The 25,849-nt window shown below is 31.4% G+C and overlaps 3 protein-coding genes and 1 long non-coding RNA gene across 9 annotated transcripts; 2 read left to right on the top strand and 2 right to left on the bottom strand.

Moving 5' to 3' along the window:
- Positions 1 to 542: 542 nt before the first annotated feature.
- Positions 543 to 13,686, bottom strand: LOC141447819 (uncharacterized). 4 transcript variants are annotated; one of them, XM_074115689.1, is made up of 12 exons: positions 13,332 to 13,490; positions 11,010 to 11,307; positions 8,523 to 8,590; positions 7,489 to 7,595; positions 6,959 to 7,106; positions 5,465 to 5,591; positions 4,996 to 5,132; positions 4,788 to 4,914; positions 2,839 to 3,479; positions 2,149 to 2,311; positions 1,024 to 1,312; positions 543 to 925 (listed from the first exon to the last, which is right to left on the bottom strand). In XM_074115689.1, exons 1-11 carry the CDS (start codon positions 13,375 to 13,377, stop codon positions 1,051 to 1,053), a joined length of 2,124 nt encoding a protein of 707 aa, XP_073971790.1. In that variant the 5' UTR covers positions 13,378 to 13,490; the 3' UTR covers positions 543 to 925; positions 1,024 to 1,050. The 4 variants fall into 4 exon arrangements, with proteins under 4 accessions (XP_073971790.1, XP_073971792.1, XP_073971789.1 ...); XM_074115691.1 differs by lacking the exons at positions 543 to 925; positions 13,332 to 13,490 and adding an exon at positions 13,573 to 13,686 and having other exon boundaries at positions 952 to 1,312; XM_074115688.1 differs by lacking the exon at positions 543 to 925 and having other exon boundaries at positions 952 to 1,312.
- LOC141447823 (E3 ubiquitin-protein ligase TM129) lies at positions 11,480 to 18,340 on the top strand. Of its 2 annotated transcripts, XM_074115700.1 has the most exons (7): positions 11,480 to 12,112; positions 12,201 to 12,290; positions 14,703 to 14,946; positions 15,025 to 15,255; positions 15,330 to 15,486; positions 16,598 to 16,728; positions 18,213 to 18,340. In XM_074115700.1, the coding sequence occupies exons 2-7, from the start codon at positions 12,227 to 12,229 to the stop codon at positions 18,325 to 18,327; spliced, it is 942 nt and encodes a 313-aa protein (XP_073971801.1). In that variant the 5' UTR covers positions 11,480 to 12,112; positions 12,201 to 12,226; the 3' UTR covers positions 18,328 to 18,340. The 2 variants fall into 2 exon arrangements, with proteins under 2 accessions (XP_073971801.1, XP_073971800.1); XM_074115699.1 differs by lacking the exons at positions 11,480 to 12,112; positions 12,201 to 12,290 and adding an exon at positions 13,769 to 14,334.
- Positions 18,341 to 19,780: 1,440 nt separating this feature from the next.
- On the bottom strand, positions 19,781 to 25,841 carry LOC141447827 (uncharacterized). Its single transcript, XR_012454596.1, has 3 exons — positions 25,482 to 25,841; positions 20,488 to 20,700; positions 19,781 to 20,407 (listed from the first exon to the last, which is right to left on the bottom strand). It is a non-coding gene; the product is annotated as an uncharacterized lncRNA (long non-coding RNA).
- Positions 20,930 to 24,753, top strand: Wdr92 (dynein axonemal assembly factor 10). Of its 2 annotated transcripts, XM_074115702.1 has the most exons (9): positions 20,930 to 21,237; positions 21,361 to 21,574; positions 22,046 to 22,146; positions 22,638 to 22,768; positions 22,907 to 23,005; positions 23,123 to 23,238; positions 23,310 to 23,444; positions 24,158 to 24,255; positions 24,400 to 24,753. In XM_074115702.1, exons 2-9 carry the CDS (start codon positions 21,401 to 21,403, stop codon positions 24,605 to 24,607), a joined length of 1,062 nt encoding a protein of 353 aa, XP_073971803.1. In that variant the 5' UTR covers positions 20,930 to 21,237; positions 21,361 to 21,400; the 3' UTR covers positions 24,608 to 24,753. The 2 variants fall into 2 exon arrangements, with proteins under 2 accessions (XP_073971803.1, XP_073971802.1); XM_074115701.1 differs by lacking the exon at positions 20,930 to 21,237 and having other exon boundaries at positions 21,293 to 21,574.
- Positions 25,842 to 25,849: the final 8 nt, after the last annotated feature.

Genomic DNA, 25,849 nt, shown 5'->3' with positions numbered 1-25,849 from the left:
TTTTCAAGAAAAAAAGAAAAAGGATGAAAAATCCAAAGAGAAGAGTGATCCTTTCCAAAGTTAAAGAAAGTTCTTCAACTCACGAGTTTCAACGATATATTGTTCCATATTCTATATCAAAAGCATAGTTACTTGTTTCAAGTTGTTTGAATTAGCAACAATACTTCTTCACATGAACTATATTTAAGAAGAAATCTTTTACCGAAAAAGCGGAGTGTTAAATCCTGAATTAGAACAATCTGATTCACTCATACATATAAAAAGAGCAGCTAGAATTTTTCTTTGGATAAGGGATTCGTTAAAAATGCATTCACTTTAAAACTATTCTTTTATTTAGGACGCAACACACTTTCTTAAAGAGATTGTTTCTGAGAATATATTTTATAAATATAAGAATATTTTTTTGGCATGTTGTAAATTACAAAATAATACTAAGTTAAAATTTATACGAAATTAATAATTACGTAATTACTTTAGACTTGTGTTAATTTTTCGGACGGCTCCAAAATAGAAGAGCGGGATAACATAATCCGAGGCATGACATCTCGGATTAAGCCTGCGAAAAGTGGCTGGTCTTCAGATACAGCTTGTCTAACGAAAGCTCTAGGCCGTAACACACTCTCATATGGTCAATTTGTTAAAGCGTACAATTTATAAATAATTAACACTGTACATCACTTAGGTCGCAGTGGTTTGGCTAGACTTTAAAGTCACTGCACAAATATAAATTTTAAGTAGTTTTTAAATTAGTTTTTAACAGAAACATACATTATTTATGAACTTGAGAGAGAGGAGATGTGTTGGATTTTCACTCCTTCAATTTATTTTATTTGAGAAGAAATACTTTTTGTGTATGAATTATGAAACATTTGTATACAGATTCGTTGTGCCTAAAGAACCCTGTGACCGCCAATGTCCATAAATGCTGCAATTAGAAAGCAATACAATAAATTTAAAAATAAACTAAATAACCTTTTATTAGGCATAGTGATTAAAATATGGAAAGTGTCAGCCCGTACTAACCACTTTCTTATGAGCTAAAGAATCGATCTATTCTCTACTTATGAGTTTTTTTCTCCTCAGATGAATGAAAGTACCCATGGTGTAAGCATTATTAATACGTTTTTTGAATCTATCTTTCTTTCCTTTTTCAATCATAAGATTACGTTTTGAATACAATTCAATTAAACTATGTGTTCTTTTATGTAGACATTCAAAATAGCATGGAACTCTGCGTTTATCATTTGCATCCAATGTAATTTTGTCAATTCTTTCTAGAATTTCCGGATAAATTTTCATTCCAAGGTAGAGTCTGAAATCATGTCATGAAGTGATGAGATAATTCACAGATAATATGTACTTGATGATGAGTTGTTAGCATTCACTTTAATTAGTCACATAATAATAATAATTTCAATTTCGTTTAAATGGCACTTTGCCATCTAATTAGAGCGTCTGGAGAAGACATACAGACAAAACACTGGGCAATTATAAGAGTTTTCATAAAATCTTATGATACATACCAAAATATTAAAAAAAAATAATAAAATATTAAAAATAAATCGACACATGTCTAATAATACAAAAATAATAGTATCAAGAGAGAACCACGAACTTAGTGATTCATGAATCTCCAACAATTACAGATTATGGTGGCCGCTCTTAAATCAACATTCTCGGTAACTGCGTAAATTTTGGCAATAGTGAGCAGGAAACTTTAGCAAGGCATATACAGCTCCATCTTAGTACAGAAAGAATTCTGAGCAAAATCCATAATTTAAGAAGCATTCAAGACGTTTATTTGTACTAAGATCGTCCACGGTTAAGAAAAGACAGTTTTAAATAATAGTCAACAACATTTCATACTAAGTCGGCGGAGGCTAAGGCTAGTTTTCAAATAGAACGAGAGCTTCTCAATGACCAACTTGGTAAATTAAACAGACGTAAGAAAATTGAAGTGAAAATATAACTTTTGATTAAGCATTGAATAATTCATACTAATCTCTAAAAGTATCTCTTTGAGACATATTTTTTAAGTATATCTCTGGAAATTTAGTTTCGAAAATTTGACAAAAACATTTTTTTTGTACCGCAATAGTAAGTAGTAAATTGAAGAGGAAAATTAGCAAAAAGTAAAACTATACTTACGTTATATGAAACGGTAGATAAGCAAAGTCAATGTGAACATGTGCTTGATTCATAATTCTAAGCGACACGTGCTCAGTTATTTTCAGAGCTAACGGCTTAATTTCAGTAATCGGTACCAATACTTTGGGTGGTTTAGATACTGGTGGCAATATTCTTTTCTTTTCTGAAATCAAAATAATTTCAAATTAGAAAATTTTGCTACAAAAGATCTTGTGTTTACTCTTTTCCATTGCAGTCATCCTCATGCCGGGACTATTAAAACATGAATTAATACAAAGTCCTAGATTATAATATTTAGTCAGCTCTGTCGGTTTTTTGTGACGGTAAAGAAGTTTGGTTGCAATAATACGGTGACGTTTCGATCGTTTCGAACCTCGATTAGAAACAGCACCGTAAAATATATAAGAAACTGTAAGAAAAAAGAATAGGGTTGAATTGTGTGATTTTTACAGAAAAAGAATATATGCAATTAACATGTGCATTGCTGTATGAGTTATAGGTAAAATTCTAAGAAGATTATTTTGCAACCAAACAGCTGAAGACATTAAACTACATATTGTGAAAGTTTGGGATTTAATCTACCACTTCAAAACAGATGCATTCATAACTTTTTGTGCAAAACCAATTCGGAAATACCAAAGGTTCACACTCTGGGTTGGCTTAGCTAGAAAAGTACTTTTTAAAAATTACCTTTAGTCATATCCATAAATGCCTTCAACTTGCCAAATCTAATTTTGGCAGTAAGAGTTGAAAGTTTCTTTGAAGCACGAATGCTAGCTCGGCCACCTCTCTTTGAAGTACGACCGCTAGTTCGACCTCCTTTCTTTGAAGTACGACCGCTAGCTCGACCTTTCTTTGAAGCACGACCGGTAGCTTGACCTTTCTTTGAAGTATGACCGGTAGCTCGACCTTTTCTCTTACTTTTTTTACCTTCTTTTGGGGAATCATCCGCGTCTCTATGACCTTTTTTAGCGGTCTTTTTCTTATTTTGTTTTGGTGTTTTCTTTTTTCTTTTGGTTCCAGTCTTTTTTCCTGATACCGCCTCATCATCGACATCCGTCTCAGAAACAGATTTTGTATCTTTCTTAGATTTCCCTTTTGCTGTTTTTATTTTCTTCTTTTTCTTCGTTTTTTTTTTGTCTTCCGGCGTTTTTTCTTGGCTTTCCACTGCTTCCTCTTCATCTTCTACAGCATTATCTGGTTCATCTTCGTCCACATATCGTAACTCTTGTCGACGCTGTATTAAAAACTGGCTTTTATGCCATTTCCAGTAGAAAGGCACTTTTGATGGTGTATCATAAAGTGCACCTTCACCTTGATCATAGTTCAATCTAAAAATATTAATAAAAAGAAGTTTTAAAAAAGCTAGAAATAATAGTAATGCATTAGCGGTAATAAATAATTGATAGGCAAAGCGTAATTCTTCACGAAGGTCTCAAATTTATCACTAACGGCAGAGATATCTTAGTTCATTTGGCGTCTTTCATTAATTCCTTCTCCTAGAGATAGGATATAGAGGTCTAGAAAATATAATTTTTTTTATCCCACTTCATTTTCAGCAAATGTACCGTTAAAAAATAAAAATAAATATATACAAAAAACGTTGAGAATGTTATCTAGCTGAACCTCTCACTGGACAAATGTATACAGAAGCTATCAAGTTTGCATTTTATGGAAAAGGTAATTATGGATACGTAATCCAAAGCAGAGATTTGGTTTTATATCTATGAAGCAGTATACTTACTAACTTCCGAAGCCTTTGGAGGTCATCTGATTAAGGATACCAATGACTAGTCAATAGTTACAAAAGGACAGCCAATAATATACTTTTGGACACCGTTAAGTTACGAATTCAGTCATAGAATGCATACCGATGCCATTAAAAAGTCCATTTTATACCAGGATTGTTTTTTAAGGATGACTGGAGAATTTCCGGTTTTAATGGAGTAGGCAGTAAAAACAAACTCTCACACCTCACTCTTTTGCCCCCTTTGGACTGTTTGGCTCAGTATCTTCTCCCTTCAGATTCTATCACTCCAAAAAAGATGGTCAGTTTAGAAAAATTCATAATACAGAAGATAACCTACATGCCACTCAATAGATGAATCCTATTCGGCATCAACAGTTTCTAAAATTTTTTGATGAAATTGACGCAGCCCTTATCCTATTCCCTTCAGGAATCAAAATTTTTGAACCTAAAAACATAATCAACAGTGTTGAAAAAAAAATAGGGTTTGGATCTTTTGGATATCACAGAAATAAGATACTAGTATTTACTCTCAATCAATAACATTAAAGGAGGACTTGAAGGATGATTGGGGGTACCAGAATATAAGAATTTAAGATTTACCTCCAACAAACGTGGATTTTTAATATGAACAGGAAAGACTAATGTTTGTTTTGGTTTTGTTGGGCGTGGGAACGCTATAAAGCGATATATTTAGCAACACTAAACTTGAGTAAGTGAAATATGAAAAATATTCATATTTTCTGTTCTCCCATCAAGTAACTTAGCAAAACACAAATGATATTTCACCATAAAATGGTAGTTCTTATTTAGATAATACGCCTAATTTGAGATCTTATTCATACGTAAATTAAATACGTAAATATTAAACTCAAAAGTAAATACTACTCACCTGATCTTTCCATATTTGTCAAAAACGACTCCATTTCCAAGATCATCGAATATTGCAACAGGTACAGATGCAACATAATTCCCAAGTTTATCTGTTTTACTTTCAGTGTACACCACAACTTTTTTGCCTTAATATATTTTTGTATAATTAGAAAATCATTATCTATCCATTATTTTAATATACGATAGATAAAAGCCAAAAAACAAACCAATTCTTCCCCTAGTAATTTCAATCGCAATGTCTCGATTTGGGTAGAGTATATAGCCCGTTCCTTCTGGATTGAACAAGGCAGCTATCAAATTAGGGCTATAATAATAAACTTCTTCATTCGGGAGCAATCTAAAACTAACAATTATTCATATTCTTAAATTATTTTGTAATAGTAATTACAGTAATGCTCACTAACTTCACACTTTCATTCCTAGACTACCTAAAGATGTTTTTCCAGAGTTTGATTCATCATATCCATCTAGTTTTTCTACCTTTAAAGATTCAAGGGTGTCTTCCAATTCATCTTCTAAATCTGACATTTCCCAATCACTTTAAGATTCCTACCCCTTACTCATTCTCCCTGGTATTCATTATTAACTAAATAAATTCATTTACTTACTTTAAATAACGTATACGATAAGGTAGCAAAGACATAAATGAAACCAAATCAAATTTTATTAACATACCAACTTATTTCGGGTTTTGCTGGTTCAGCTCTGAAAGAAATAATTTTTCTGGTGTATGTCTCGGCTGGAACTACAGAAATTCCATTTTTTAAATTGGACAAATCTGACAATCGATAAGTCATAACCGCTGGAAAAGTATTTAAATTATATTACTATTTTAAAACAACATATACATGAAAATGACTAGCAATCTGTAACAATATCTGTAACATCTTATAAATTCTACAAAACATAATGAAACTTTAATGTAGTAAAATTACTTAAATGGTATAAAAGTCATAAAAAAATATATTTTTATGTGTTTATAATATATTCAGTATGGATTCATGAAAACTTTTTGAAGTACATTGAATGTTAAAGAACATTTTATTGATAACATCAAATCAATGTATATTGCAATCTGTTTCAATATAAAATATGTTCCTCAGCGCTAAAGTTATGAAATCTTGGCAAAAATAAATAAATTTAACTGAAATTACCTATCACATTTTTCCCCTTTAGATAATTATTCAAACATTATATTCTGAGAAAATAAAGAATTTGGTTGTAAGCTTAGAGAATTATACTATTTAGTTAGACGAGCTAACTTTGAGGTTCTGCGCTTAAAAGGAAAGGCCGAAGGCTTTACAGACCACACCTGTGAAATGTAAGAAGCTCCTAGGAAAAGAAAATCTAAGAGCCAGCAGCTTGATTCGATCCCATAATCTCCGCGTTGGAAATCCCAGTATTCGCTAACCATTCAGCTAAGCTCTTCCCTAAGATGCGTGCTATTAAGAATTATTCTTTACTCATTAAAAAGTAAGTTGCTGTAAGACCTAAGTTAACGTGAACCATACTATATGTGGATTAAAAAATTGAGTAAAATCAATAAAAGCAAACAAGCAATGAAGATTTTTCCCTCTCTTCCTCAGCAGGAGAAAGAGAAAATAGAAGTTAAAAACCAGAACCTACAATCACAGCATTTTTTGAAAATGCCTACTGCATAAATAATTACTAATTAGAACTGAGAGGATTCTATCATGCCTCCGAAATGGCAAGAAATAGATTAGTCTGAGCTTGGAAGACCTGAGCGTACCATTTTCCAGAGGCATAGATAGGGGTTGAAGTAGAATTGGAAGAAGCTCTGAAAAGACCTCTCTATGCACAGAGCAGTTAAAGCAAACATAAATTAGAAAAATTAGAAACATAAATTTCGATTATGAAATATACACATTTGAAGTAACTTATATCTTTGTTTTAAAACTTTTTCGGAGAAAATTTATTTTAATGGGGTTCAGGAAAAAATGGATAAGTTCCTCGTAAGTGAAGATGGATTATAAATTGTCTGTTAGAAAAAAAGACAACTGAGAGTTCCGGAAATTAAATATACTCTTGCATTAGACATAGTATTGCAATAAGAAATAAGAAAAAAAAAGTATAGTGACTCAGGTATCGTACACTGAAAATAAAATCTCTTATGCATTAAAAGCAAAGAAGGCTACTTTTCATAATTACGTTTTAGACTTTTTTTTGGTGTTTCTCGCTCGTCTTTCTTCTTTCCTGATTTGGCCCCTTTCGTTTTTTTACCTTTTTTACTTTTTTTTGTACCTTCATCGCCTTGGACTGATTCATCATCATCATTGCCTCGATGTTTCTTGGCTTTCTAAATGTAAATGTATTTCATATAATAAAACTTCTTTGAATTGTTACAATTACATATAATTGTAATCTTAATAGTATGTACTTAAAATACGGATTTCTAAGAGAACCAGCATTAAACGTAGATCTGGAAAGTAATGATAATTTGTAACAAATTATTCAATCACTTAACTTTTAATTACTGCTTTGTGGAAAAAATTACTAAATTAACAGAAGCCTTAAAGGTACATCTAGCGACTTCCTCCGCACATAGCATAAACTCCATCAGTAAAAAAGTACTTTTTACATTACAATCAGTTAATCAATTGAAATTGCATACACGGCTGAAATTTTGGAAATTCAAATTTAATAGCTTGATTAGTAATGGTATAATTCGTACTAATTACTTTTTTTGTACCAGGTTTTTTGTTTTTCTTGCCAACAGCCATGGCTACAATGTAATTTTTTTCCGCCCCAACAGGAGCCCCATGATTGCGTCTTTCTTGGGTTAAATCTGAAAATTATGTTTAAACATATCTTAAATTCTTAACTAAATGTATACAATTTTAATTATTTTAATCAATGAGCACATTTTCAGGGTTGGGGTGGGGTCCAGGTTCGAATCGCGACACATTTCTCTTTCTACAAGACTTATAGATTCTGTCAAGAACAATCAAAGAAAGATTACTGCTCAAAGGCGGCAGGGTACAAAAGGGCAATAGATTAAGGAAGGTCCTCGACGCTTTCAGAACTAAATCATTAATTAAAATATTGTTTATCAATAATTGATTTGCCAATTAAGAGAGATTCTCTGCAGGCCTTTAGAGTATAACATATATTTATGCATATAATTGTCGATTTGAGGGAGTGATATTGAAGGAAAAATTATTCGTGATTCCGGCAAGTTTTTTAACAATTTAATTTCAAACTAGTTTCGAAATTCTGTCTCTTGTTTTGTAGGATCCACAAATTTTTGACAAGAACCAATAATTTCTTGAGTTAAATTATAAAAAATATTATTATATTTTTTAAAATTCGTTAATATACTTTACAGAATAAGTTTTTCTGAGAAAAAGGTTTGAATTATGAATGTTAAAGATTGAGAAAAGTGAAACATTCTATTGAAAATATTTGATAAAATCAGAAAATCTCAAATGAAAGTCAAGATGAGAAAACCGTTCAATATTTAGTGATTTATTTTACAAAAATAAAAAGTAAAGTAAAAAAGTAAAAAGTAAATTAAACCCTTCGATGGGCTTTACTTCGTTCTACCGTACAATTGTCTTGTTGGTTGGATAGACTTCAACTTTACTTAAATTTTCCCAGATTAACACTTTAAATACAAAGCAAAGTCAAGTAACTGACTAATTATAACACATCATCTTAGCTTTATAGTCCTAGCCTAATTTTACTAAATACTAATAAAATAAAAATTACTAACATCTTACTGTATCCACTTTTTTCTTTTTTATTCCGTCTTTTGGAAGATTCAATATTGTTTTCTGCATTCTGAATAACCAAAATAAATAAACATTTTAGGACTTATGCTCAATTCGCAAAATCTACTTTTAAAGGGCTTGAAAAATAATACAGCCAGTTGTGTGTGGTTTGTAGGAACAATAAATGTTATTGAAAATTACAATATTACAATTACCTATCAATATAATACTTTATTTTTTAATAGTCTTTGCTAGAGTTCGTAAAAAAAAATCTCTTTGCATAACCATTACTTTCAAGACGAGTTTCCTAAGACATACGACATAAGCAACAAACGGACCTTCTGCCCAATCCGGGTACTAATTTTACAAAATTCAGGAATAAAGTAAAAAATATAGAAACATAAATACAAAGGTAAATCACCCTTAAGTTTTAATAATAAAAATATAAATTAAAACAAAATTCAACTAACGTTTCACTTGGTGGAAGACATAAAAATAACTCTACATTACTCAAGCTTAACTATTAATTATTTAAATGTGAGACTTAAAACATTTTCCTTAAAATTCAGCACCGTACGTAGCTACTTAGTTAAAGACATTTGCAATTTTAGAAAGAGAGATATCTTTCCCCAAACACAATAAAAAATAAGATTTCGATTTCTTAGAGAGTCCACCTCACCGAAAAAGTCAACACATCTCACTCCTGAAGCAACAGTTCATAATTAGCGAAACGAGAATCGCATTTCGCTCTAAAATAACTTCATTTTATTATTTATGTTCAACTGGTTCAACAGGCTCTTATTTGATAAGAAAGAACGACCATCGTTGCAAAGACATCGGATACTAGTCTCCAGTTCTTGAACCAGAAGATATCTATTTTAATTTTTTTTTCTGAGATCAATATGTCCAATTTATTGTAGTTTAGTTGGACGGGTGTTAGCTTAGTATGTAGCGTGAATTTGTAACTAAAATACCCCCAGTTCTGCCCCGCATTTAGCTAGTTTTTATTCGCTAGACACGCTAATAGTAAAGTATTTACTTCGGCCTATCTACACCTTATTAGTAGTTAAACGATAAGCCCTGTTTGAAATAGGCGATTACCACTTACTATGTCCAAGTTTACCAAAGCCTTTAGCGAACTCAAATGTGACTACAGAAAATCTCAATTCCAATAGAAAGTAATAACTTAATTTCATTTCAACTAATGACATTATAAATATAAGACACAATTTTAAAAGAAATATTCTACTTTCAAGCAGAAACAGCACGCAGAGAGGCATACTATACGTTTAGCTTCGGCCCATTCTGAGCAAGACTATACATTTTTGCCCTAATTTGGTAAATTTAATTGTCTTTGAAATAGTAATTCCCACACCTTACCACTTAAGGAAAGACCAGTCCTTTAAAGGAATTTTCCTACAAGTGCTTTCGGACTGTTTAAACGTTGGGACGTTGCGTCATCTGTGACACGGAGAATGATTATTCTTGAAGTGCATTTTCTTTATTTTATTCCTTAGGCAAATATTGAAACTGTTCATGCATACAAGTCTAAACTTATGAGTAAGGAACCATTGATGAAGAGAGAAGCTTTCCACTCGCACCGAAGCAGCCCTAGAACATGATACCAACGAGGCGAAAAAACTTTACATATCGCCAAATAATTAGGACGACTCGTTTATTTATTGTGAGAATGGTGGTACGAATGTTAGATTTAGGCTTTAATCCGGGGTTGAAAGAAATTTATTGCACACATTGAGTTAGATTCGCTGATATATACTGAATAGTCTCCTTAGGATAGACCATATACATGAACTAGATTAAGTCGTATTACATATGTTATATATAATATGTATTATTATAAAAGTCGTTAATCGGTTATACATATGTTTATAAATAATTACAGTTGAAGCATAACCCAAAGTACTTTTGTTTGAATTTTAGAAAAATGTCAGCTTGTGAAAATGAGGGATGGTACAATTCCCCCTCGTCTGCTAGATTGATAATGTAAGAGGGGAATGCGGTCTGCATTCGATAACCTAGGCTCCACCCTGCCTTGCTATGCAAGATTTGTGTGTGGCAGCCCAATATGTCAATAGGTACCATCCAAGTATGGCCCAAGTATGAGAAAAGAAAATGAAAAAAAAATTGAAACGACTCCTTCAAGCAAAGAAGGACTGCGAAAAATGAAAGTAATCAAACAACCAAAAAATTGCAAAATTTGTTGGCTGAAAGAACTTGTTTGCGATGACATTGTTTAGCAGCTTATTACGCAGACCTTCTACAATCAACCACGAATTGAGGATCATATAATTACATAGATTCTACTGTTAATAAGCAGATGGTTTTTCTGTTATTTTATACTTTTGATTGACAATTATATGCAAAGAAAAAATTCAAGACAAAGAAAACCAATTATTGTTTTTTCTCAAGATGGTTTTCGAATGGCAAATCAAGTTTTAAACACCACAATAATATAACTTTCAACTTACTCTTTATATTCTGATATATCGGGAAGTTGAACAGATTCTCTTTTGTGTACACTCTTATCATTGGGTCCACTGGCCAGAATTTCATTTTGTCGTTTAAATAACTTGTTTAAAAGTTCTATATAACTTCTCAATTCTTGAGGGAAAAAATCCTTTTTATTGAAAAAATCTTTTGAATTGTTTATATTAATGTTGTACTTGATTGTTTCATTTTGATTGGACATTTGCACTTTTTGGCTCGCGGTTGGCTTGATCTTGGAATTAGTCTTTCTTTGGCCTTTAGGAATTCTTCTAGAAGTTTCTACAAGGTAAAAGTACAACAGTGATTAGTTTATTATTGTTATAGTGAATTAAAGAAAAAAGGCCTTGCAGATATCAACAGGTGAAAGATCGGTTAAAAAATCCATTCTGTTTACAAAATTACCTGGTGTCCACCTGATAGTAAAAAAAAGTTGTCTAACTTGTTTACATTTACAATGGTTTCAAAGAGACTTGCTCTATATGTATATCCTTATCCCCTTTGTTAACCCCACAAAAGAGCGATCATATTGCTTAAACGAACATATAGTAAAAAAGCAAATAATTCTTTCTACTTTTTTTTTAACATTTCATTCTTCTTATAATAAGAAATGTATTCTTAGTTGAGACACGTGTGTTTTCAAATAAAAGAAGCGCAAATAACTGGTAATTATTCATTAAATAACTTTTAAATTTTATCGCATTATGAATAATAGTGAAGGAAGAACTGTCAGTAGTGTACACAACTTTAACGTGTTAAAACGCTAAAAGTGTTAGCAAAAAGTTATTTTTCGTATTCACCTAAATTGGATTGAGACTTCGGTTAACGATGCCCTGCTTTTTACTTTTTAAAAGTAAATGATAAATTCAACAAGATTTATAGAGAAGGTAATTTGTAAAAATTGCCCGTAAAATATGCTGGCATGCAGGCCAACTATTCACCACTTCGTATCCGTCAAGAAATTGTACTTGCCCGTATTTTCAGTTAGGGATGTAAACAAATTAATGATCCAAACTACTGCTTATTCAAGATTTGCTCTATAGGAGAGATATTTTGCTCCTGTGAACCATTCTGCAAACAACTGATAGTAAGTACAAGCAAAACCAAGATTTATCTTGACCTCCAATTTAGTAACATTAATAATAAAGAATGGATTTTTTGTTTACTATTTGCAGAACAAAAGAAACCGGATTGTTTAAACATGAGTTCCAAAATGACCGTGCGGAGCAGCCGGAGACCACTTGGTGAACCCAGAGATATTTATCGTAAGACTTTTTGGAAATCCCTCTAGTTCCAATCAGTAGCTTTTGCTATTTACCTCTGCTATTATTAAGATCTGGCAGAAGAAAACTTATGTCTAGATGTAAGGAATCACTCATCTTTTCGGTTAGCCAAAGAGAGCAAACGACCTCTCTGATCTCACATCTTGACACCGTTGTAATCGATAAGTCGTGAAATGAGAGCTTTGGCACTTGAAACCAGAGATAATTTTGCAAAAATGAACTGCCGAGCAAAATCCTGGACCTCATGAAAAGGAGAGGATTTACTTACTAGGCTCTAGAGGGTTTGCGAAATAAGACCTCATATGCCTGCAAATCATGTCAAATTGAACCCCCTTTGTTTCAATCTAAACTAATAGGTCGTAATAAAAATATGAACAAATACATAAAGAGTGATATAATCACCTTTTCGTTCCATAATTTTAAGAAATTAAACTCACTAATATTATTTCTAAAGTTATGTATTCATAGTGATTATATAGCTTTTTGTTGATTGGTAACTGTTAATAATAAAACACATGTATTATAATACAATACATATGTATAAAACGCTCATTCCGGTTGACAGAGTTAGGCCAAACCCTGGCTCTCAGAAAGCTGAAAAGAATTCAGAGAGGAAGTGATTCAAAGTTTAAGAAAACCACAATTCACACACACCACACTCTTATAATATTATTTTTGACATCTAACGCTCCAAACACGTTTTTCCGGTGAAAACTCAATTTGAATATTATACAATACTACTATCATAAAAGATAAAAATATCGTAATGGTTACTACTGAACACACACCTTGCTTTGACTAGTGCATACTGCAAAGTGCAAACTGCATACATTGTACTATGTACCTCTGTTTTGCAAGTTTAGATAATAGGGAGAAACGGAAATTAGCAGATTGCTATATATTAATAGCATTATGTAATGAACGGTTGTGGCTACAAGATTGTTAGTTTAACACAAAACGTTCACATTTACATGGTAGAAAAAAGAAGTGAAATAATCTAATTGTATTGAATTGGAGAAGTACCTTTTCTTCTAAAAAGGGCGTCACAGGGGTTGTAACAAATATTCATTGGAAGTCAATAGACAATTCTTCAATTAGTCAAGTTATATAATAATTCAAGAACTATTTTTGAAAAATTAAGAACAAATAGCTGTGAATTTAAACAACTGATTCAAAACTATTATGGCACTAATATAGACATATGTACTGTTTGGAATAAAGAGCTCCCTTCTTAGGATATGAAGTTAAATAAATAAACTATTACCATCATTTAGATAAAAGTCAACTGCCTTCAGCAACTCTGATATACCAATATTTTATATTTGTTGGATTAGTGAGACCAGAATAGTACTCAATCAACTTAGCCTTTGAAAAAAATCGATGTTGATTAAAGATACTTTTATTCGAATCTATCGATTCTCGATTAAATAAATAAAAAAATCGACTTCATTTTGAAGGATAATCTCTAAAGTGATCTCTGTACGACCAATATGTTCGGTTGCTGCCAGAAAGTAAAAGTAAATACTTAATAGTGTCAGTGTCAGGTAGTCAAAAGAAAACCGGCAAAAAAGGGTGTCTTCGTAACTTCTCTAAGCCCAAAATACTTCTCATTTTACTATTATGAAGTGACTGGTTTTAGATGCAGAAATTCTATCTTTCGCTGCATACATTTTCTATTTTAGTAGCAATCAAGTTTCCACGAAGTTAGTAGTTATGTCATCCTTTCAGTGTCAATGCCTTCAGAACATATTCAGTGAAAATTCCTTTTAGTTTGTGTTCTTAATATTCTCCATCATGCCAGCAGCTACTTACTATACCTCATTTACAACTCCAGCATCAGTTTACACACTGGTATATGTTACTATCATCACGTGTTTCATTTTAAGAACAAAAGAATTCGTATCTGCCGGAGTTGTCATCGAAAGTTTATTCGACTGGCTTCTAATAAAAGAACATGAAGATTTCATTCATTATCATATCAGGAGAACTTCGCTCACAATTTTTGTACATTCTCTTCTTCCCTTAGGTAAATGTTTCAGCCTTTTTTTTGGTCCATCTATGTAACAGTTTGTCTTGGTTTTTTATATTATAATTTTGGTTGCTCGAAAATACTCAACAATTACAATATTATTATACATTGTTTAAAAATAACGTCACTCACTATGTAAGAGAAATTTTAATTTTAACAGCACTTTTCGTATTTTTAAATTGCGTTATATGTATCCTAAAGATTGTCATTTTAAAATGTTGCAGTTTTTTGGTTTAATTTTAGTTTCAGGTAGTTTATTAAGATGAACGGTTTTAGATAGATAGCAAAGGTTTTAATGTGACAAATTTTAATAGATTTGTTTTAGTAATTTTCATGTCATTAATTAAAATATTTGAATTTTATAGGATATATATTTGGCCTGTCGCTGGTGATGGAAGACCTTAGCATTATAACATCATTAGATGGACTTTGGTGGTCTACGTTGGTTTTATTTTCCCACATTCTCCCTTTCACATCATCATTTTTTATTTTACTATGGGCATATGATGGATGGAGCAGTCACCCAATTGCACGTACTTTAAGCCTCTTCTGTCCTGAAGGGACATCGTGGAAGCAGCTTGCATCTACTATTAATGCGGATTATAGAGGGTCGGTTCTTTTTTTTTAATCCTGAAATGAAGTTTTTATAAGAACAATTTCTTTAATAATGTTATTTAATCTTTGCAGGATAGATAAAATTTGTTTAGAACCTAGTTCCATGACTAAAGTTGTAGTTACTGATACATGGATTATAAAAATATCTCCCTATAACGTTAATCTAGCCCACCAAAGTGATTCAACGTTAGAGGTATGTAGCGCTGACACTCATCATATATCAGTGGATGGTGAAGGGACTGTACAGTACGTAACTATTGAAGTGAAGACCATTAGACCAGGATTACCATCGTTTTTTATTAGGTAAGTCAGAACGGGAAAAATCTCTATCAACTAAAGTAAGTTGTATCTATTTTCAATGTCATTGTAAATTACAGATGTAATGCTCTGGATTTTAATGATTTGAAGAATAAAATACGAAGGCCTATACGAATCCTAGATGGAATAACATTTCATAAGACAAGAACTGATCATTTTTTAGAAGTTTTTAGGGAAACTGTTGAAAAAAATCCAACTTATGCACTTCAAGCAAATGTTAGTACCATTTGTTTATAGTTTAATATAGAATATTTCTTCAAGCGTATCTGTCAGTTTTAAAAAGGTGCCCTATTGAAAGTTTAAATCAATGATTTGCGAAGTGCTGACTAAGCGGAGATGAATGCAATTGTATCCTTGTAGCTCAGTGAGGCGTGGCACTTATATATCTGCAATTACAAATTCTTTTTTAGGAGGAATGTGAAAATGTAGAAATAATATCTGGTGAAAATTGAAAAGTTAAAATATATTTAAAAAACATCGAGAAAGGTTCAGTAAACAAAACTCTCAGGAGCAAAGTTAGAGCGAATGTATAAAACATGTAAGAGTTCTGCTTTTAAGGATTAACGAATCCAGTTAATGTTGGTGACATAGAAATCAATGTGCCTAATTAAGATAGAAGTAGAAGTTTCCATTTCTCAGAAAAACTACTGAAAAAGAATCATTTATTCAGTACATCCACATAATATAGGAGTAGGCTTGAGGCTGCTATGTACAAGAGCATTTTATTCTGTTCATTTTTTTGAGGTTTTTAGGGAAACTACTGAAAAAATCCTACTTATGAAAGAAAATGTTTGTTCTGACAAGAAGAGAATATGTTTCCAAAGATTGGACAGTCATAGTAGCAGTAACAGAATCAGTCTCAAGTACTTAAGTCCTTCGTCGTGCTAGCGCGAAACTTTTGCACAGTTTTTCTCAGCGTGCTTGTTCTGAAACATTCTTGTTTAGAACAGGGGTCGTGTGAAGCGTTAAATCTTTTCTGTAGCTCCAAGACTTTTTTGTTTACCGTCAACTAGATATTTTAAAGGTACTCACATCAGACAAAACCAAACTTGTTACAGTACTTACTGATGTTGAATTTTTTTTTCTAAATTTACAAAAAATTTATTTGTATAGTAATTATTATTATTATTATTACTCCAAATTACGAAAGTAGCTTTGTTTTTAAGTTTAGGCAGATTTATTTGTTTTGTAATAGTAATGTTAAGATTCAATTACAATTAAATTTGTTTAGTTTAAATAAAAATTATTTACTTATTTATCAAGATAATACTTAAATTATACATTTTTCTTTCATACGTAATGAATACTTGAATATTATGTGTTTTAGCAAGAATTAGATACATGTATTGGGTGCATGCTTATGGAACCACAAGTTAAATTGGTCAAATCCTGTACTAATTCTCAGTGTACAATCTGTTATTGCCGCCCGCTATGGTGTCTCGATTGTATGGCAAAGTGGTATGTAATGTTTAATGTATAACGTTCTATCATTTCCAAAAATTATCAGAAGCGTAAACTTTCAAACTTTGGCTGTTTATTCGATTCACAATTAGGTGAGCAATTTTTTATAATCCAAGAGGGCGAGTTTATTCCACCGAAAGAACAAATTTTATCTTCCGTTAATAGCCCATTCGTCATTCATTAATCACTTTCCTGCCTGATAACTCCTTAAAATGTCAGTAAAAGTAAGAGTCAAATAAATATCAAGTTTTATATATTATAGAGTCAGTACAGCAGAGCTGGTCCATATCGGAAATTTCATCCTTGCTTAGTTTTTTTTTCATTCTGACCAGTATTGGGTTTTAATCCAATCTTTAGCGGATTTTGAATTAGTTGGTTGCAAGAATTTTCATTTCCGCGTACTTTCGGTCATAATAATGTACTAATACATATAAAGTAGATCGCGAAAATCTGTGTGATAATTTTTTGCATAACGAACAGATGTGGATTTTTTAACGGGAGTTAAATATAACGGGAGATAATAAAAAAATCTAGTCTTAAAAAGGTTTTTACTATAATTTGATGGTAACTTTGGTAGTTAGACGTTAAGACTTGCCGGAGAAAAATTGACGTCTACATATTTAACTAATTCTTTTAATTCAAAAGTAAAATAGAAATGTAGTGATGTAAGAAATAGTTTTGTGTCATAAAAGAAACTTGATAAGTGGAAGTATAATTTTGATCAAAAACCTTAGAAAAACCCGAAAGTCAGAAATAACTCTTGAAACGAGGGATACACTTCATTAGTTAAATCAAAGTTGGGTGTTTTTCAACGTTACGCTTTTTCGTGCAGTTTTTGATGATCAACCCTTATACAACTGTCCTACCGGACAGTTTTAATAAAGTAAAAAGTAAAAGTAAAGTAATTGCTAATTTTTTCGGACGGGCTTTACGTTCAACTACCAATCAGGTATCGTGTACGGAGGAGACTAGCAAATATACTTTACTGGAATTTTTTTTCATTAACCATTAAATTAAATCGAAAGCCTAAGACCGGGAATCGAACTCAGTACCACAATACATATTAGCTTTACAGGTCTCGCCTCTGACCGCTCGGCCACCTTGGCGCCTACATTTGTTAAATAAATAAAGCTAGTTGCTGCCGATTTGGTTACCTTAAATTGATTCATCTTAAGTTTGAGATTTATGACTTAAGTGCAATCTTTTTGCCGGTTTAGTTTCAACATATTCCAATGAAATAAACATCAGGAACGCTAAACCTTAGGAAAGAACAAATATTTTCGAGCTAATAACTCATTTTCTAAATGAAGCCTCTGTGATTATCATTTCAAGAATGGGCAAAAGTATTTCGTAACTTTACCATAAATACTTCAGGTTGTATGAATGTACTAGTGCGTCTTTAACATTTTGTTGGTTATAACTAATCTTACAAATTCATCAGTACTCTTATCATTCATTATAAGAACATTTTATTTATGCAGGTATGCTTCACGTCAAGATCAAGATCGACCAGAAACATGGTTATCTTCAACTTGCACATGTCCTGTTTGCCGTAGTGTTTTCTGTGTCCTTGATGTGTACCTTATAATAAAATGAATTCGAAAATTAATTTTTATATTCATATTAAAGTTTTTTGTCTCTTCTTTCCTCTTGTTCCTTGTATTTAGTTCTATCATCATAATTATTTTTTAAAAAAATTACGTGAATTAAGATAAACTATAAGAATATATAGTTATATACTACTTGTAATACAAGTAATACTTACATAATACAAGTAGTATATTTGTAATATAGTCATAAACTTTTAAATTTTTAATTCAATAATATGTGCGTATATTTTGATTTTTAAAATGCATGTTTGGTGTAAAACTAATTTCCCTCTTTTAATTATTTATAATTTTTACTATTTGCAAGGAACATTCTTGGTTGATTTTTTCATTGGAGAACTTTGTTATTATCATCAACTAAATATTTTATGTTTATACATTAAGAAAGTTAGTCGGAAGTTTCAGAATTCCGATGAGAAACTAGTTAGCAACATTAGAAAATAGATTTTGAGGCGGGCACAGTACAATATCAGATCTGAGATTTAGAGAAGTAAACTTCAAGATAAAGGATGAGATATAACTTGGTCTACTTAAATCCTTTGAAATTTAAACTTCAAAAATATAACAAGCTGTGACTATTCTAGAAATTCCGCTCTAGAACAAATTATATGTAAAATGCACAATTACCATTTTTCAGTAAAACAGGTTTAACTTAAAAAAAAAAATTCTTCAACATCATCTGTTTTCTAGGGGGTTGGATTCCTTGTTTTATTTCACACACTCTATTAAATAGGATTATTCAGAATTTAGAGATGTCAGACTCTTTGAAACGATTTCGTTCTGTATTTGTTTCAATGAATGACAAAATTTGTCACACTCCTAGAAATTTTGATGCCAATACTCTAGATAAAGGCTTTGCTTGTTCCGTAGCTAGTCAGAGATAGTTCTGATAACACGCCATTAGCTGACGTAACAGATTGCTGTGAGTTAATGCAGAGAAAAAGCCCCTTTAACTTACTATATCTTCTGGAACTGAATTACAGTTTAAGTGAAACTTATATTTTCTCTCAATGTTTTGAGAGTTCAATACTTCATAGACGTTCTTCAGATTAATTCGTTAGCGATCAAGAATCATCTTTAAAAAGGTTCATTTAACGAAATTTAATGATGAATCGTGAAAATCCAAACCCCTGAAGGCGTAGCATTTATCAGAAGATTTGATATCTCAGAATACTTTTAAATAGCTTCAATTGACCCATAATTGAAAGTGGCCTAATAGGTTAACAATTTCAAAATTCACTGTATTGAACATATCAAGATCCAAATTCCAAGTTAAAAATTGATTATACAAAACCAAAAGCCTTTAATTTTATTTGGTTATCTTCAATTGTAGAGAAATCATTACTACATGAAATTTTTCCTACTAAATTGATGACTGGTCGTGAATCATTGGCCAACAGTTAATTGAGTAACAATGAACGATTGTAAAATATTGATTTATGTTTAAAAAAAAAAAAAAAATTGTACACATCTTTACGGTGAAACCATTATAATGTGTGTTTTTATTTAAAAAACAAAACAAAAAACTAAAGCACTCACTTTTAATATATTTAAACGTGGTTTCTCTAGTTCGTTTAAGTAAAATAAGTAAATGAATTAAAACAAAACTAAATGTGATTATTGGATTATCTGTGATAATGCAAATATTTTTGTAATTAATATAATTTATTTATATTGTAACACTTTTATTTATTATTACTATCCGTGTTTATTACATATGTGTAATACATGCTTATTTAATAAATGAATGAGTTGGGAATGTTTTAATTAAACATGTTTTATGAGGGAGAGGAATTTCTTCATTAGGAGCTCAAAATACGGCTGACGGCGCAAATTTGATACAGATGTCCTTCGACCAAGAAGCTTCCATATTAATAGTTGTCTTACCGTCCAACCCTAGCTCATTGTCGCTTTTAAGCAGCGTTGCTAGAGAAAACCTTAGAAACTGCATTATTTACAGTTTGGCCTTAATAACAAAAAAGCTGGACACTGGCGTACGGAGATGAAATGTCGCCGGCCTGGGTAGTGTTATAGTTTATGCCGGCAGCGGTGAAATCAACCATCAATATCTGAAACAGAACACTTAAAACATTAACTTTTTGGAAGTTAAAGGATCGCTACAATTGTGTCTTATTCGATTCAACATTACCAGCAGGCACTGAATGTTTTTCTTATTTAGCCTTGAAATATCTTGAGACTTGAATGATAGATCCACTTAATTAAATAAAAGCCAGTAAGTTCCTGAGAACTACATCGAAATCAAACTCTGATGTCCGCCATTTTATCTCAAAGGAAGAATGGACGCTGACTTTCTGTATTCAATTCAGTTTGCTCAGTTTGGGATGCGCTTTGTTATAATGGCCTAAAAAGAGAATATGGAATTTTAAAAAAAAGTTTGGTAGTAAGTAGGTAATCCTTGGATTTGACTAGATTTGTTACCGAGTTGACTTTCTTTTTTTAAAGTTTATCTGAAGTTAGTTATTTTTGATGTGCTCGGGTTTAATTAGCTCTAACGGTTCCTATAATATAATATCGAAAAAATTCATTAGTTTACGGTCAACTAACCGGATGGTTAATTTATTACAAAACTTTTCATACTATTTAGTAAATTATTGAATATTTGAATTGTTTCCCTATGTAGGGCAATATCAATAACTTCACCCTTATAGTGTTTGTGCTCATCTATTCTGATTATTTTTGTTCCTTTATCCATCTTCAGATATTGTTTTTAGTGATTTATATAGAGCAATTGAACTTCCACGAATCGGGTTAGATTGTATGGCGGTAAAATGAAGGATGACGCTTTTTGAGTTGAACTCAACTTATTTTACTCAAATCTGATGAACCAATTTCAAAATTTGAATAACAAATAAGCATGCATTGTTTGAAAAATGAAAACGTAAGCAGCATCTAATGATTTACCAGTAAATTATTTATTAACTCGCCGTTTACTTAACATTTTAATTATTAGAAAATTCACATATTCATTAGTTACAAGAGAAATGTTTATTTGTTACTATAGTTACTAAAGTTAGTAAGCTGAAAAGTATTATTCTAACCAAATGGATAAACCTCAGATAATTTGCCATAATGAAAAGTCTGTGACATTCTCAATCTATGATGGTAAATGGGTGCCATGTTCAGCCAAATTTGTCATTATGGGAAGCAGGCCTAATTCTAAAGGAGTTTTACAATTGTATGAAATGACATCTGGTGATCCACAGTTAATCAAAGAGGTTAGCCATTTACAACTACTTAATCTTATTTGTTGTAATTTTATTGTTCAAAAATGTATCATATATCAATGGTAAATTGCTTAGTAACTTTTCAAGTTCTGAAGTTCTGATTTAATAAAATTTTACCTGTAATGTGAACCCAGTTTTTCCAGTTCTAGAAGAAAATAAAAAAGATAATTCTCAACTTTTGGACTTTTTTAATTAAGGCGCGTCATCATCTGAGATCATTAGCACCCTTGAAGACATTTAATATTTTCATTTGAGAAAATTTTAGACATTGGTCATCAGTCTCTATAACAGGTTTGGTGACAATCAGAACATGCGCTTACAATTTATTCCAATCGTTTATTTTTTATAAAATAAAATGTCCTTAAACCTTAAAATGTCCTGTCCTACCGGACAGTTTTAATGAATTGTCAAATTGAAGAACCAATTAGATGTAGTGGCAATTATTGTTACTTAATGTTTCAGATAGACAAAGATAGCTTCTTTAAATGTGGAACTTTTGATGCATCAAGTCTGAGAGACAGATATTTAGCAACAGGAAACGATTGTGGTCAATTACAGTTGTGGTACATTCTTAGAATATATATCTCCTATAAAAAATATATGAATGTTAGCTGTTGAAACTTGGCGCAATAATTTTAAAATTGATTGTGAAATGCTACGATTTTTAAATAATAATATTCTTTGTCTAACTTCAATATAATTAATATTAACTTTAGTTGTAAGCTGCTCTGTAGAGTGCTTTTTTGTAGCGCTTCACAGATAAAGTATTTTACTTGAAAGAAGGGAACAATTGCAAAAGAGATTGTAGGGCTAACTGTGTAATAACACCTAAACAAATATTTGTGAACACGGTCCTTAGAATCAGGAGTCTTTTCTGTTTTCTGTTATTCTCTGGACAGTGTTCCTTCATTATCGGACTATCTTTTCTCATTACCGGAGAGTGATGTAGAAGCTACTAGGAAGAGAAAATTTATGGCAGCAAGTTGGACACTCAGGAACCAGAATTAGATAATCCCTACAATTTTTCATGTTAACTTATAATTTGTAATCACAGGGATCTGGAGAATCTATCAAAACCAGTTTACGAAGTGACAGCACATGAAGGATGTCTTAATTGTATAGATGGGGTGGCCGGGCAATCTATAGGTTGCGGTGCACCGGAAATAGTTACTGGTGGAAGAGATGGTGAGTTCAAACAAACGACTTTTTTCTTTCTTTTTTTGGCATTGGCTTTTCACCATACAGCCAATCCTTTATTTTTAATTTACATCATTTAATAAAATAAAAATAGAAAAATCCTGATTTTAGTTATATTATAAACAGGAATTGTTAAGCTGTGGGATCCCAGGCAACAAGATCCTGTTACAACTCTAGAACCAAATGATGCAAATAACAAAAGAGACTGTTGGACTGTTGCCCTTGGTAAATGTCCCCTTTATTCATAGTAATTTCACGTTAATCTGCCTTTACTTGTTATTTTTATAACAGTTAGGCGTTAACAATCGATTAAAAATTAAAAAAATAAAATTTATTTTCCAGGAAATTCTTATAATAATTCAGAGCGAGCAATTTGTGCTGGTTACGACAATGGTGACATCAAATTGGTTGATCTGAGAAAAATGGCTCTTAGATGGGATACAAACGTGAAAAATGGAGTAATTTTTATTCTTAAGTTAACTGATTAACATATATTTATATTTATAATCAATATGTATTTAATTTTTAGGTTTGCTCTCTCCAATTTGATAGGAAAGAAATAGAAATGAATAAATTGGTAGCAACCACGTTAGAATCCAAATTTTTTTTGTTTGATTTAAGAACACAACATCCAAAAAAAGGATTTGCTGTATTAAAAGAAAAGGTATTTTTAAAGTATTAATTGTTTAATAGTTATTATTATAAATTAAATACTGTTTGAAAGATTTTATCACAAAACAGTCATGCATCTCTTCGTCATGAATTCATTTCTTAATTGTTACTTACAAATAATTTTTCTTATTGTGAAGATTTTGCAAGGAAAAGATGATGCTGATTTTATACACATCGCAAATTCAATAAACTTGCTGCTTTGATTTTCGAGGAAATTATTGTAAAATTAAAAAAAAAAAAGTCAAGATAATTCGCACTTCTACCATAACACTCGGAATTCAACAACTCATTTAAATAGCGATAATATTGAATAAATGATAGGATCATTGATTACATTAAAGTGGCGCTTTGAAAGGAACTCTGACCTATCAAAAATCCTGCTTCCGGTTGATGGATTTTGGCCGCTAAGATAAATTCAGTCCCCCTTGGTGGCACCCGAATGAAAATTTAAGAGCGTGCAGCAATGTATAAATAAGTGAATCCTTTTCACTATAGTTTTTGAGAGAAAAATTTATTCTTCGAGCCTCGCAGCAAATAAAAAAGTAGTAGCGACAGGTTAAGGTTTTATTAAAAAAAGAATCAATAAAGGAAGAAACTTCAGTGAGAGGAATCACCTCTTGAGCACATATCGCAAATCTATCGTAGTAGATAAACTAATTTTTCCTAGTATAAAGCAGATTATTTTTAAGACATTTTGTTTTGCAGGCGCATGAGTCCACAGTTTGGGGAGTGAGTCATCTACCGCAAAATCGAGAAATTTTTATGACATGTGGAGGAAATGGAACTGTTTATTTATGGAAGTAGTGAGTGTTTTCAAGTTTGCCCTAACTGTTTATTATTTTATTTATTTATTTTACCTATATGTGGTAGCATTTGATTTGCTATTTGTACAACGATATTATACTGAATTATTTAATAAACATAGTATAATTTTCTTATGTGTATAGTAATTACCCAGAGAAACGAACTAGACCTGATGGAGAAGGAGTGAATATGGGAGTTGTCGGTGAACTATCATTATTACAAAACTACACTCTCTCTTCGCAACCGATTTCAACATTTCACTGGAGTAGCGCAAAACAAGGACTCGCTCTGGCCACATCATTTGATCAAACATTTAGAATCGTATTCGTAACTAAATTACATTTGATTTAATGTATAAACTAGTTGTCACTTCTCGTTTATATTATACTAAGACAGTTTTTTTTAAATTTATATTAACTTAAATTACCATTGATAGCACTATCAATTACTAATAAGTGTAAAATAATATTTACATTTAAATAAATGTTTGTATCGTGCTCATGTTTTATTAATAAGTTTTGTTGATAGTAAAATTTTTCAGCAATTTTTTTTTTATTACTATTTTTGCGACTCGGTCTTGTTGCAATCGTGCAAATTTTGTATTTTTAGTTTTCATTTAAGGTCCCCTGAGCTCTAAGAAATGATACCTACAAAAAGATTGAGTTAGTATTTTTATCTTTCTATCTGGATCAGATAGGAAGCGAATTTTTTTAATTCGGTTTAGCCACGTATTTTCTTGATACTGTAATGGAAGATTTTTTAAATTTCATAATTTATTCAAAATAAAGTTTCAGATAACTATTTTGTTAAGATATTTGTTCACACCTTACGCGCGCAAACACACAACTTTTCAAAAAACCAGGTTTTTAGTCTCAGAGGAAACCACCATTTTCTGAAAAAAATTAATACAGAAAGTTTGATGATCAAAATACTTCCTCCCTAAGAAATTAATAACAGAAAAAGTCTAGGAGTTATTTATTAAGGTTCTTCTAGGACTCGGTCTTATTTTTGTGTCCACCGACTCTAGGCAATAGAAATGAACCTAACACCATTTCTGCGGAACGAGTTCTATAGCTTGGTAACAAGGACTAATTCTACATGCAAACGTTATCATTCTGCATTTGTATATGGTGAGTACTCTGAGGATGGGTGCTGTGGAATTCATGGATACTTATTTTTGTGCTTCATTGTTAGGTATGATAAAGGTGGCTGTTTTTATATCTACCTAGTTTTGCTGTTGGAATTGTGTTGCCGGGTCGCTCTTAACTTCTCTCTCTGTGTGTTTTTATGGAATACTGCCTGATGAAATCTACTTTAACGATTCTTTTAACTAAGGAGCTCTGTTGATATCGGTAGAATCAAATATTCAGAGGTTTCGCGATAAAAAAATCAGATCTGACTATATCATCATGAAGATTAAAATTTAATTATAATGAGCAACGATGCAAACGCTGTCAAAGTAAAAAACAATCTTTAAACATTTAAATTGTTAGCATTTACTTAGAATTTGATAAAAATTTTCATGATTCATTACATTCGATTGATTTAGTTTGCTATCCGTGTAGGACTAATAATCAGCTGATTTTGACAACC

Source organism: Rhodnius prolixus, unplaced genomic scaffold, assembly GCF_049639745.1.
Source record: "Rhodnius prolixus isolate KJV_2025 unplaced genomic scaffold, Rpr scaffold_13, whole genome shotgun sequence".
Classification (NCBI taxonomy): Eukaryota; Metazoa; Arthropoda; class Insecta; order Hemiptera; family Reduviidae; genus Rhodnius; species Rhodnius prolixus.
The sequence above is the reverse complement of the archived record's forward strand: the minus strand, read 5'-3'. Positions and strand labels throughout refer to the sequence as shown.